Source organism: Rhinichthys klamathensis, unplaced genomic scaffold, assembly GCF_029890125.1.
Source record: "Rhinichthys klamathensis goyatoka isolate OS25496 unplaced genomic scaffold, OSU_Roscu_1.1 h1tg000006l_1, whole genome shotgun sequence".
Lineage (NCBI taxonomy): Eukaryota > Metazoa > Chordata > Actinopteri > Cypriniformes > Leuciscidae > Rhinichthys > Rhinichthys klamathensis.
This window is the reverse complement of record NW_026606559.1, coordinates 2,602,526-2,617,679: the sequence shown is the minus strand read 5'-3', so window position 1 is coordinate 2,617,679 and position 15,154 is coordinate 2,602,526. Positions and strand designations below refer to the sequence as shown.

The 15,154-nt window shown below is 36.0% G+C and overlaps 1 protein-coding gene across 7 annotated transcripts in view; it reads left to right on the top strand.

The window, feature by feature from the left end:
- cobl (cordon-bleu WH2 repeat protein) overlaps positions 1–15,154 on the top strand; it is a 166,456-nt gene that overhangs the window by 53,201 nt on the left and 98,101 nt on the right. For all 7 annotated transcript variants that reach the window (XM_056257486.1, XM_056257468.1, XM_056257511.1 and 4 more), the window contains 2 exons: positions 2,716–2,910; positions 11,364–11,574. In XM_056257486.1, the coding sequence (XP_056113461.1) occupies positions 2,723–2,910; positions 11,364–11,574 (399 nt within the window). In that variant the 5' untranslated portion in view covers positions 2,716–2,722. The remainder of the gene's footprint in view (positions 1–2,715; positions 2,911–11,363; positions 11,575–15,154) is intronic.

The following is a 15,154-nucleotide window of genomic DNA, read 5'->3' as shown; positions in this document are numbered from 1 at the left end:
GCTAGATTTAAAATGTTTACTGGTAACATAAGACATTTGGCATTATCAGGACCCACAAATATCCCCCATTGCATTATTATACATTATATTCAACATTATATATAGTAGTTTAATGTAGTACTGACACTAAAACTAATTTTGGGTGAATTATACACAATACATATTGTCACTATCCACGAAACATATTGATGCATTTTTGTATTGCGATATATTGTGACACGATATATTGTTACACCCCTATTATGTAATGTCAGCAGATAGATTTTTTTTATGTTGTGTTATGATGGAAAGGAGGATTTCAGTCTAATCAGTCAAAGCTATCTTGAATTAGGTTTGAAAAAGATAGGCCTAGTATGTTTTATTACTGTAATATGACATCACATAACATATTATCAAAATGACGACTTAAGCGCTGTAACCATAATCAAAACACTGATTATATTTCCTTAAATGTACATTACCTTGTTTATTACATCAAGACAACAAGTACTTCATGATCTTACAGGTAATTTGGGCATGTTCTTGAGAAGTAGTCTCTTTTTACTTCCAAACCATTTGAAACATTGATCCAGTGCTTATTTGATCAAATGCTTAGAAATATATGTATATTTCCAAACAGGTGGTCAACCATTATACTGTAGATTTTTCAATGGCGAATATCAACCACTGGAGAACAGAGTGGCTGAAAATTGAAACAATACACATAATAGACAATATTCAGTGAGAATCCTAACCCTCATACAATTGAAACAGAAATAGTTTCTTATGCATTGGGAAAGTAACACATCTGTTGAATGTTCACATGGACACAGAGATCAAATGACAATGCTATATGAGATATATTAACTAATGTAAGATACATTAAAGGATTAAGATGTGTCCCAAATGACGCACTATACATTATGCACATATACACTATAATTATGCGCTATGTACTTATCTGTGTAGTGTATGAACTTTAGAAGGTAATTTTGTCGTTCAACAACCTACAGTGTGATAGCCCTTCCCCCTGCATTACGTAATTAAAGCTGTGACAGTTGAGTGCATGAAGTGTCCAACGTTCCACACTTTGTTTTTTTCCACTAATTTAGTGCATCATCCGGGTATTTGAAGTGCACTTGTTCTTTTTGTAATTTTCAGTGTGAACACACTACTAGCACTATTCAAGAGCGTCATTGAATTGTGCATAAGTACGTGAATTGGAACGCACCTTTAGTTCACCCAAAGATTAATATTACAAGACAAGTACTCACCCCATGTTGTCCCAACCCGGAAGACTTTCGTTCATCTTCAAAACAAATAAAGATATTTGAAATGGAATCAGAGAGATTTCTGTTCCTCCATTGACAGTCCACGCAACTACCACTTTGTCACCTCAAAAAGTTCATAGAGTTGGTAAAACTAATCCATAGGAATTGAGCTTTTTAGTCAAAAAAAAATTCTGAATCGCTTTTGTATGATGAACAGATTAGATGAATTCCAACTTGTATTCACATATAAACATTGATCAGCGAACATAAACAGAAACTTAACATTAACAGAAACGGAACCCTTTATAACTAATTTATTATTGGGCATTATTATAGATATTGTATTTGTATTATAATATTATAAATGCATTTTTAATGCTTTCTCTTTCAAGTACAGAGTTATAGATTTTTCTGTTGATTTATTGATATATCAGTACCACTTACCACTTGTTCAATCTGCTTTAGCAGTATTTTGGGAGTAAAAGGTGCAGTGTGTGATTTTTCAAAATCATAGTTGAGTTGAACACTGTTGATATTTGAAATCAACCCAAATAAACACAGCCCTTCCTTCATTGCTCCACCCCCAAAATGCACAAACTCGCAATGCAAGAGCCTCTCTTTTATCATAGCAGAATCGAAGCAAAATAATGTTCCAGCGCTGGGAAGCTTTTCTAATATTAACGTGGGTCCTCATAAAGCTCTGATCATATCCCCTTCTTTTTCCAGTGATATTCCTCTGAGCCTTTCTCTTTTGTAATGTCTCTCTCAGCCACCGCTCTTTTCTTCTAATTTTTCCTCTTGCTCAGATCACTCTCCTCTCCCATTGTGAGTGGACACGCCCCCTACTGCTGATTGTCTACAAGTGTGTTGTGGTGCTCGGTCCAATGCACTTTCAACAGCGTTTTTAAAAAATCGCTTACTGCACCTTTAAGTGATTTTTTTCTTGTTTGGGTAATTGATATGCCACTTAACCAAACATGCAATCAAATGAATGCCAGAACTAGTGTTATGATACAACACATTCTCACTCTCAAGGTGTCAAATATTGCAGCTTGGCAGGAGCCCTGCACAACACCCTGTTAATTCCAAAATAACCTGCTGGTGTTGTTAAACTGACTGACACACAGCAGGGCTTCTTCCATCACTTTTTTTAATTAAATAGCAAAACATCCCCCTGCTTTTATGTTTTCCAGCATATGCATCTCCATAACCTTTCTCATAAAACTGCATACACAGTCACTGTTGCTATTTTCTTTTGGGTGAGGTTAGATTTTTAGGTTATTGGTTTTTCCACAAGCACTTTTTTTTTTTTTGTAAATACAATACAAATTGGGCAATTTTTGTGGTATTGGTTATTTAGGAGTGTCTGAGCTTAGAATTAACCTTCATTGCAAAACTTGATATTTGCACCACTTAATCATCAAACCTAATCCTTACTCATTGCTCTTCTGAATTTATTCGACAGGAGGAGAATGAAGGCCAAGGCCCCCCCTCCACCTCGACCTCCCCAGCCTGCCCCCCGCAGGATCTTCCGAAATGCAGTTCCTGACGGAGGAGGATCTTCAGGGGGAGACAGCAAGGAAAACATGCTTCAACCCTCTGTGGATCTCCATATCAGTCTGCCTTCAGGGTACCAGACCACTGTCAATGTGGATGGCAGGTGAATATGTTCATTGCGCTGACCTTAGCCTAAACATTTAATCAAAACATTTTATTTTTAGAATTAGTTGGTAGCTTGATGGTGGTACGGTTGACTAAATAGAGTTAGGACAGGAAGTGTACACTAACATTGTACACAGTGACCTTCACAGTGACCAGGTGATGGAAAGGAACAACACATTGTGAGATGGGTTTTTACACTGTATTTTTAACTTAATTTTTAATATGTATTTTAATGCATATTTATAAACATGATACAAGAACCAAAGATGTCCATTTGCCACTTTGGCTGAAACATTTTCTGAATAAATGGACAAAAAACTAAAAGTGTTATAATTATCACTGCTCTCCTATACTTCATGAGTTCACACTTGCATATACTTAAATGGAGTAATAGTCTGCTGTATATATACCTCCTGATGCTAAATTAGTTGATTATCTGAATGAGCTCTTCCTGTGTTAAATAGGATAACTATCTGAACGTGCTCCTCTCGAACTTTGTTGATATAATTTAATTACTTGGTGAAACAAAGCTCTGGAATTGAAAGATAAGAAAGTCCTAAATAATCTTAAATGATCCAAGAAAAGTCTTAATTATCATATTAAGAGGTTGTAAATACCATGAATCAGAATCTGGATTAATGTGAATAATAAACTTCACAAGGTGATGATTTAATTGTGAGCGTTGCATTGTTGCTCATTCTACAGGCTTGTCCATTCAGAGCAGTTCACATTTAATGCATACCAGACATTTATGCCAAACTATTGCTTATATACTGTTGATGAATTATGACAATGTTTATCTATGGTGTTTATATTATACCTGCAAACTTATCGCATTTCTTGTAAGTTTCAGCTGGGTTGTATACTGGGGTTACCAGGTTAACCACTATATTTCTGTTCTATAAGTGCAACCTACTGTAAGAGAGTGAAACAGCATTTTCATTCAGCCGGTGGATTGAAAAGAAGCTAATGTATGCTAATGGAATGTCTAAAAATCTAAACAATTAGGGTAATCATATTTTAAAATAATAAAAATAAATAAATACAATCATTTATCATTTATTCCATTCTGTTGTGCTGTTAGCCTCCCGTGTTAACATCCCTTAATAATTTAATTTAATTTAAAAAGATTTTTACTAGAGCCCGACCGATATGCGGAGTAAAAAAAGCCCGATACCGATATATCGGCCGATATTATTTATGTGTATATTATAATACAGTAGCAATATTATTTATGTGTATTATAGTACAGTATACCAGTCAAAAGTTTGGACACTTTCCTATTGGTGTGTACAAACTTTTGATGGGTACTTTACACAGTAGCTATAAACAGAATAAATATATTTTATAAACACGTTTTGCAATGATCACTCAAATGTGGTAATCAAACACTTGTGACACAGATATGTAATGGAGGCAGGGGGAATGATAGAATGAGAATTATACAGCTGAGCTGTAACCAAACTAGTTTGCATTGCATGTTATATTATATTATATTCTAAATACTGTTGCATAATCTTCACTAACGACTTTGTCTTTTAATTTAGTCATAACTTGTATCAATAAATAAATAAAAAGTGTCACTGACAAAACCTTATTATCTTCTATTTTTACTCTTAATTCCTCTAATCTCTACCAGTGGAGGAAGAACTCAGATCTTTTTACTAAAGTAAAATTAATAATATCATAATGAAAACGTTTTTAATTACATATGTACAGTACTTTTATACTATTTTAAATAATTAGTAAGCAAAATGTAGGCTACTAAACGTGAAACTAGGCTACTCTTAATGCAAAATGGCCCTATATAAAGTGTTATAATTATATACATTTTTGGAATATTGCTTGATGTTGTAACGTAGCGTTATCAGGCAGAATGAGCTTTAACACTGTGTCTACACCGGACGCGGCCGTTAATGCTCACGTTGCAACAGCTGTTTACCCTAGACAAAGCAGAATCAGTTTACTGTCGGAGATCGCTCGCGCCACGCATTTTAATTAATGTTTCATCAACCAATTGCCTTAATAAATAAGAAGTATACTAGGCCTATATCATAATGAAAACGTTTTTAATTACATATGTACAGTACTTTTATACTATTTTAAATAATTAGTAAGCAAAATGTAGGCTACTAAACGTGAAACTAGGCTACTCTTAATGCAAAATGGCCCTATATAAAGTGTTATAATTATATACATTTTTGGAATATTGCTTGATGTTGTAACGTAGCGTTATCAGGCAGAATGAGCTTTAACACTGTGTCTACACCGGACGCGGCCGTTATTGCTCACGTTGCAACAGCTGTTTACCCTAGACAAAGCAGAATCAGTTTACTGTCGGAGATCGCTCGCGCCACGCATTTTAATCAATGTTTCATCAACCAATTGCCTTAATAAATAAGAAGTATACTAGGCCTAAATATAGCAGACGATATAATCAGGACTTCTCAGCTGCGCGCTTGCAATAGTCACAAGCTCACACAATACGTGACAGAGGCTTGTAGCAGAGAAATCAATTCTGTGAATTACACTGCGCAAATCACAAGTAGGCTACTACCCACCGGATGAAGAAGGGTTGGCTCTCAGTCTCCACAGGCTACATAAAATATTCATTTTATTTTATTTTTCGTGTTCGCATTTATGAGGAAAAAACAATGTTACAGACGCGACAGTTCAGCACTACGGACGTGAGCGCTCTGAAAGCGGCACTAAAATATGCTTTGAAACTTTCACATAGACATCAAACAGAAAGCACAAAACCTTTCGTTTCAAAGTGAATTTCGTTTTGTATTAATTGTATCTTAATTTTAATCAATGTTTCATCAACCATTTGCCTGGATTTAATTTATAAGAAGTAAATATAGCAGACGATAGATAATCTCGACACGGAGGCGCCTGCGGGTGAACTGGAGCTCATCTCATGAACCGAAACTCAGCGTATAGACCTGAGAATTGAAATATATCTATATTGAAATGTCTACTTTTAAACAGAACAATTCAAAACGAAAGACAGACAGACTCATGTAATCGTTTGAAATGTGCATTTCTCTCTGGCGCGCGTTCACTGAAGATCGCGAGTCAGCATCGTCAACTTCATCTTTCGCTGACACTGACTGAAAACACTTGTTTATTAATAAACAATTAAAATGTCTCCTTGCTATATTTGTTGTATTCATAATCATTACTTTTGCCAGTTCTTGTGACAGCTTTTAGGTGCTTTATTGGCAGCGCCACCCTTACATGAATCACCGCACCCGCATTTTTTTAAATATTCATTTATCGGCCATTATAAATGCCGATACCGATAGTTAGGAAAATGGCTAAAATCGGCCGATAATATCGGCCCGCCGATATATCGGTCGGGCTCTAATTTTTACTGTTGTCTTGCACTTGTCAAGTGATTTTCGTTTTCGTTTTGTTGCACTTGGCTGTACTTTTACTAAGCTACCTGTGCTTTGAGTGTAAATCCCTCACTCTTGTCTTTGACTGTATCATTATGGACATTTTACCCTTGATTTAATTAAACATACTGAGAGTATGACTTGCATTTGATAGCACATTGATTCTTTAAAGACAAAACAATAGACCAGTAAAATAGGAGGAAATTTTACTTTAAAAAAATATATATACAGGGTGTGTTCACAAAAGACAGTGGTTTCCACAACTCTGTTAACCCTCTGGGGACCAAGAACGCGCCCGCGCGTTTTGCTGTTTTTTTTTTCACATAGCAGCAACATAGACTTAAAATACTCCGTCATTTATGGTCATATAAATAAAATCAATACATGATTATAAACTATAGAGGGTCTTCTTTTTTTGTGTACACTCACATTAACATCAAAACCTTGTGTTTTTTTTAAATAAATAAAATAAACAGGGTGCGCTTTCAGCTCACTCTGTCTCCGCAAAAATATTTCTGAAACATGTCTGGAAAATGAACGGAAACTCCGCTAATACTTATCACACAAACATGAAACATACGTCTAAAGAACGCTTTAAATTTCTACTTTTAAATAAAACAATTCACATTAAAAACAAATATTCTCCTGCAATATAATCTGTCTGAAACTAAAGAGAAGTAGAGTTTCTCCTTTCTCAGCTCATCATCGTTAATTTGTTCACACCCACTCGCAGAGCGCGCTATTCATAAGATAATGTGTTGAGGCCATTTGCAAAATAGATAAACGCCCCCAGGCAAATGCTGTAAACACACAATATTTTTTAGTCAGATTAAGATTCGTCTTGCGCGGCTATGAGGAATAATCCTGGGACATTTACCACAGAAGGGCTGGTTTATTTTCACTTCGAGGAGGAGCAACAGATTCAGCTGAGAAGTGTAAGTGTTTTGTGCTTTGTTCTAATCGCGATATAGAATAACGTTAGTGTCTGTAAACGGAAAAATAGCATATCCTACTGTTTAAATGTGAATTATGTTTCTCTCTGTGTGTGTGTGTGTGTGTGTGTGTGAATGAATGAACGCACAGATACGCACTGTTACAGACGAAACAAAAGAACATTTCTTTGACTAGTTTTGGATAAAGTTTTTCAAATCAAATAAGCATCAAATAAGCTTCAAGATAAAGACATCAAATAAGCTTATGTTTTGTCAATAAACTAATCAACTAAGATGTTTGTTCCAATGCAAGCTATGTCAAAATAATGAATCCTCAACTTTGAAATATGTATGATCAAACTAAGACATTTATGGAAAAAGACTATTTTCTTTTCAAGATGTTTCCAACTCTAACTTTGAACTGAAATAAAACCATGTCTATATGGTGAAGGGTGTGTGATAGAAGTGTCCAGAGTATGCACCCTGTATTTTAAAGAAGAACATTTAATTATTTGCGATACATTATTCATTCACAAAGAATTCAGGGACATTATTCATTTCCCTAAAGGTTAGAGTTTTCCTCATTTTTTAAATTAAGGCATTAAGATTTTTTATTCCTCTTCTTAGTCAACTTTAGCATGGGTGTTTTCACTTATTCTAAGCAGTGTGTGTGTGTGTATATACACTACCGTTCAAAAGTTTGGGGTCAGTGAGAATTGTATTTTTATTTTTTGGAGGAAAGAAATCAATACTTTTATTTATCAAGGAATAATTAATTTGATCGAAAGTGACAGTAAAGACATTTATAATGTTACAAAAGTCTTTTAAACTTCCTATTCATCAAAGAATCCTAAAAAAAAAAAAAAAAAACCTGTACAACTGACAGACCAACAACTGTTTCAACATTGATAATAATAATAAATGTTTCTTGAGCATCAAATCCTCATATTATACTGATTTGTGAAGGATCATTTGACACTGAAGACACTGACACTGGTGATGCTGAAAATTCAGCTTTGATCACAGGAATAAATTACACTTTACTATATATTCCCACAGAAAACAGCTGATTTACACTGGAATAATATTTAATACTATAACCGATTTTTGTTGTATTTTTAATCAAATAAGCGCAGCCATGGTTAGCAGAAGAGAATTCTTTTAAAAGTATTTAAAATCGTACCGACCCCAAACTTTTGAACGGTAGTGTATATATAATTAAAAAGCAATTTTAACCAGAAACCAGTCTTTTGTTGTGTATCTTTGGATTATGTTGTGTTGTACATAAATCCAAACAATCTAAAAGCCATTCTTTTTTAAATCTCCTCATTCTTTGTGCAAGGCTCCTCATAAGGGCCTGATAGCACCTAATAGGGCCATTATAGGAGGGTCTTTGTCTTTCTCAGGTGTGAAATGCCATACATATTAATGAGAGATCACGCCTCCCCGTATAAAGCTTTCTCACACTAAACACGTCATACACATTATAAAAGACTTTATTGACTTATCTGAATGAGTAGTCAGGATGATTCTCACATAGTTTTGGAGCAAATATTCTAGGCTATGTGATACAATTTTCAAAAGTCTTGTGAAGAAATAATCAATATGTGTTTTGTGGCCTTATTTCAGAAACTTTTATTTTTAAGTTTTTCAATAACCATGCATAAATAATATTCTCTCAAAAATACAAACATGTACATACATGTTGCTCAAATATTATGGTAGCCCCGTTTGTGCTATATAGAGTGAATTTACACCGTTGCCATTAACATGTTTATAAATAACTGAAAAAAGCACAAATGTCAGTGCATGTCAAAACATCCCAAGGGCCTCAAAAAACCCTTGGTCCCCAGAGTGTTAATAATGCCTTCTGGGGTATTTTGTGGCTAACTCTACTGCTGTGAAGATTCTGCTGGTGAACATAAGGATCTTCTTTTAAAAACAGAGAAAATCTTACTGACCCCCCAAACGTTTAAATGGTAGTGTGCATTGAGAGAATATGAAAGGACCAAAATATCATAGAGACTTGAAAGTGGCTTCTTTTGGAATGTTTATTTATTACTTGTTCAGTTGCTACTGAATTTCAGTCATTGTGAAATCTTTTTTTTTTAAAGTAGAATAATAAAAAAAGTAATAATGGTAATGAAAGGAGGATGGGTACATCATTGTTTACTATGTGGTAAAACATTTCCATGTTGATGAGTAAGTGTCATAAGAATAGAGATTTATAGTCAGATGAATCATTCAGCAAATCTGAGCAACATAATGATTATATTGCAACATATTGGACTTTGTGTGCAAATTTGGACATGTAAAGTAAAGGTAGTTTAATGGTTTAAAGTCAGTCTTCTCAGTGGCCATATTGGTAAAATTCTTACAAGCAGCTGTTTTATAGTTAAGCAGCTACAGCTTGAATGGAGAGAGACTAAAATCTCCTAAATTGTTAGTGAAAGTTTCGTTTAAAAAGTGTGTCAGATTACCAAAAAAATCTGTGGTATCATAACATTAGTAATTAAGCAATATAATTAGGGGTATCAATAACATTTGCTTCTTTATCTTAAATCAAGACTAAAAACTATTTTTTAGGATAGCTAATGTGGTTGCGGGTTTCAGAGCACAGAAATGTTATGTTGTGCAAAACACAGTAGATACAATCTTTTTTTAAGAATCTTTACGCAGCTCTCCAATTAAAGCCACAGTGTGGATCACATCAAATAACATCAAATGTCATTTGGTTCTCAATTGTCTTGTGACCAAATGTTACATATTTGATTTGAGAAAAACTCTACAAGGTGCCTGCATTGTGTTTTGAGAGTGAATAATGATCTTTTGGTATAAATTTAGAAGACTTGGACTGTAGCAGAAAAGTGCTATGAACTACTTTTCTGAGTAGTTTATTTATTTATTAAATAATAATTTTAATTTTAATTTTTATTTATTTATATTTATTTCCCTCCTTTTTCACAGCTCTCGTCAATATGAATGTCGCTGTAAAGGCCTGTTCACACCGGGACGAATTTCGCGTGTGATATTCGCCGACGTTTAACGCCTCGTGACTAAACAATGGTCGCCAATGTGAGTGTGCACACCGACGCGTAAAACGCCACGCGTAAAGGCGTCATTTTTTTAAAAACGCCTCGGGTTCGTTTTTTTGGTTTGACGCGCCGCGTCAAAAACTATCCGACCAATGAGATTGGCGCTTTTGCTCACGTGTCTGGAGCTTCTGAAGTTACAGTAAAACACAACTTGGGGGCGCTCAAACACAAAACGGTCTTGCCGAGCACACATACGTAATGGCGAAGAAGATATACAGCGTCTACACTCTGCCGGGAAGAAGTAAGACGAGGAAGATGCAAGGCTAGATGAATGTAGAGCTGCTGGTCTTGTTGATGTCTTTACAAAGAGACACCAACGACAATAAAGAACTATATGACAAACGCGACAAACTTGCTCTCTTCTTCTAAGTGACAAGCGAGTGTCAGAAGCGTAGTTGCGCAGCGCCACTTTGTGGACCGGGGTATTTCTGTTTTACATTAACCGCCATCTAATGTCAGGGAATGAATTTGCGTGTTCACTCGGCTCATCGTCAGCGAAAATCGCTCGGGTGTGAACACAAAAAACGCGTTGAAAAACGCTGACGAATAACGCGAGCCGATATTCGTCCCGGTGTGTACGGGCCTTAAGGAATAGATATAAACTTTTTACTTTTGTGTTTAAGAGAGACATGACCATTTTGTACTAGTTTATTTACTAAACAGGGCAGATTAGCGTGAGAGTGCAATTCCAAAAAAGCGCGGATGAGAGTGGAATGTTTAAAAACGTTTCCAATGCCTGAGAACTTTTCCCAAAACCTTTAACAATGCCTTGATAGCAATTTTTGGTAGATGCGGGTTGGATTTCTGACAATTGGTTAGTGAAGCCAAACATTTAATACAAGCATTCATGTAGCAATTTGCTGCTTTGCGTAACACCTGTAATTCAAGCTGACTCTCTCTCTCTCCCTCTCTCTCTCCATCATCCTATCACAGGCCTGTCTGCATCACATGATGTAATTACAAGTATTAACCATCAAGTAACTCTATCTTTCTCTGTCCTTATGTCTCCTCTTGTCTCTTCAGAAAAGCTCTTATGGATTTGTTGGTGGATCTATGCAGTCAGTACCATCTGAATCCAGCATATCACACTCTGGAGCTGCTGTCATCCGATGCTCAGCACATCAATTTCAAGCCCAACACCCTGCTGGGCGCTCTGGATGTCTCCTGCGCCTTGATCAAAGAACGAGTGCTGGAGGACAAGGTGATCCGGAAACCTCCACCCAAAGTGCCAGAGGTGAGTTTCTGAAACAGAGTGTTATGGAGGTTTCTGACCTCAAGCCGCATGGTGATAATGTCTGAACTTTTGAAGATCTTTAAATTATAGACAGGCAGCAGCAACTGTGATAACATGTTTCCTAAACTGGATGCACTACTACTGACAAGACATCACTCCTGTAGACAAACTTTGTAAAATAATTTGGTTTGCCTGTCAGTGGTGGGCATATGTCACACTACACTCTACTTCTCATTCAATTGCATCAGCCATATTGAATTGTCTCATTGTACAAGCAAGTGTTGTCTTCATTGCAATACTTTTTAGGGTCAATAAGACCCCAAGTGCTCAACAGCACGGACTACAGTGTCACATGAAATGCTTAACCTAAAACTGTATTAAACATTTTATAATTCTTGTATAGTTATTATGCATGCGGTTTTTATGATCTCCTTTTAAATTAACAAATACTTTGAATATTTGCACCACAAGACTATTTAAGTGAACTAAAAAAAACGGACAATATGATTACAAATACTGAAAAGATTTAAATATAAATACATTTTTTTTTAAAGTCCATGCTGATTTTCTGCTACACATATTCATACATTGTGTTTGTCTTTTAAATAGCTATTTTACTGTAAAAATTGTATTCTTGTATTAATGATGTTAAATGGTGACATCTTGTTCTGACTAAATGCATCAGGAGGGTCGTGTTATCATAAAAAGAGTTCGAGCAAAGGTACAGTGAGTCTTTCACAGAATCTGCTCTGAGTGTGCGTTCTCTCTCTCTTTCTCGAGTGTCCATTTCTCCTCCCCCTAATGTGTGAATATTTGATGAGAGTCTTACCTTTAGTTACCATGCATTATTTCTTTCTCAGCCGGGCTGACTGGGCTCTCTCTTGCTCTCTCTCTCTCGTGGCTGACCTCTGGGCAGAGTTAGAGGCTCTGTCCTCTGATTCTGCTAGATCAACAGTACAAACAGTAGACACAATACATAAGTATAGATGCTTATAGAAATGGAATGGTAACACTATTTCTTTTTAGTGTTTGTAAGGATAACAAACAGACCACATGGCCAGCTCAGATATATTTGACTATAGTAGAGATGGGTCAGGATGGTCTACCCTTTATTTTTTTTAAAGTAAGTTGACAAAGTGAGCAGGCTGTTATAAGTGTTAAACTGGCTCATCACACTAAACCCCTTTCTCAGTCAAAGCTTAACCTCTATATTGCAAAGTTAAAACAACATTAAACCTTTAACATTATCATTAAAATCACATTTAAATTAATTCAATTTATTATATACTGTATATAATTTTTTTTTTTTTTTTTTTTTTTTTTTTTTTTGAAAGAGTTTTAGGGTGTGTTCACATTTGGTAGGTTTGGTAGCTTAAAAAGAACTCTGGTGTGGTTCATTTGAAAAAGTGTGAAGTGAACACTTCCATCTGAACCTTGTTCCGCTTCCAAACAAACTCTGGTGTCATTCAACTGAAATATGAATTCAACACAGCCCATAGAAACCTAAACAGACCAACAACAAGATGTGTGCGACCCTAAAAAGGACAGAGAATGCTTAAGCATGAGATACAGTATGTTGCCCAGTACAGTTTGATACAGGCATCGGAACCGCCATATCCTTGCAGCAGATTTTCATTTGTGTGTGTAAAAAAGGAATTCCTGGTGCTGGAAAAAATACCAGTAAATGTACACACATACAACGAGCGCATATAGCCCAGCTGGAAACATCATAAAAGCTTTTTTTTTTTTTTATGTTTTGTATCTTTAGGTTTTAGTTTGAACATTAAGTGAAACAGAACTAAAAGTTTCATTTTTTATTACATTTATCTCACCTAAATTTGTGTTTTTACAATGGGGTAACTTTGTTGCTAAAGAGTTTACACAACACAAAGTAAAAATAAAATAAAGAGAAACAAAGAGAAACGTTTTTTGAGTAGGTTTAGTATTCAGTACAGAAATACTACAGAAACTGAATAAAATAATAAAATGTAAAATAACACTGGATAGTCTTTTAGTCCTGTATAAATTAAATACATATGCTATTAATACAATTAAAGCTATTTTTTGTATGCATCCATTATACTGTTACACATGCGTTTATTTAAGACCTAACTGACTGTTTATGAGGATACTTATGGAGTTCATATTGTGCCATAATTAAACAAACAAATCCAGCATTTTGCAAACAAACTCGATCTGCTTTGCAAAGGAAAACTCGACTCGCAAACGAACAGAAAGCAATGTGCAAGTACAAAGGTCAATTTGAGGAAAAATGCAGTGGAGTAACAAATATGTATTGTGTTTTACAAATATAAATAAATTAGCCTATATAATATTTCACAAATAAATACAAACCATCCTATAAATTGCATGTCACCTTTGAAAAAATACCAAATCTAGTGCATACAAATGCATATCTGTCTGTTATGATTGTGAGACACGTGGATAACAGTAGATGGCGCTAAACTAGGGGATTAATTTAGCGGTACTAGTCTCCCGGGAGAAGCACTGATTTGAAACGTGCTTGCGTTTGCCTACAGCTGTGGAAAATGAGCGTTGAGCAGTTCTGTCTTACTCTATCTATAATTAACATTTTGCAAAAGAAAACCTCAAAAAGGTTATTACATATCTAGACAGAAATCCACATTAGCACTTCGTAGCACTTCACTCTCTCTAGGATAGGGGAATCTAAGCTGAAAGCTCTGTCATCATGGGCCCTATCTTGCACCCGGCGCAAATGACTTTGTACACTGACACATGTATCATTCCTATTTTGCACCCGCGCAAAGCGGGCTTTTCCCTCCACAGACGTACGTCGGTAAACTAGGAAATGAACTTGCGCTCCCTGGGCGGGTCGGCGCAAAAAGGAGGCGTGTTTCAGCGCAAACATTCCCTAGTGCTATTTTGCAGTTCCAGAAAACAATTCCGCCACTGACCAGAAAAAACCTAGTCTAAAGTCAGTGGTGCGTTGCGCGTTGTTCATAATGCTATTTTAAGCGCGCATGCTTGGCCATAATGTAGCGGGTGCACAACGCGCACACACTTTGACTCTCTCATCAACACAGATGCAGCAGTTTTTATTTTTGCAAATCATACATTATAACAAGGAAAAATATTAACACACGAGGGAAATGATTGTGGTGTCCATGAAGATGTAATTTTTTTTAGTTTTTTTCCTCCCACGTCTGTTTAACCAACGCTGATTTGGGTGGGTTTCTCCCATCCCCATACAACGTCACTTCTCTGTCTTTCACGGTCCTGACAAGAACGTCGGTCTCCTCGGCTGTGAACCGCTCCTGGCGCGCGCCTGGTAAATCCGCCATTATAATAGCAATCCGCACCTGCTCTTAAAGGGTATGTTGGATGACGCTCTGATTGGTTTATTTCACGTTACACCCAAACCACACCTATGAATAATGAAGCTATTTCAGACCAACCCCTTTTAAACTTGCGTCGGGCGCAAGAGTCATTTATCCCGCCGGTAAAATAGCAACAGCGCCCAAGACCCACCCACAAAGTTACTGTCGCTTCGCGCTTGATACTTGCGTTTCAGATCGTTAAAATAGGGCCCCATATGTTG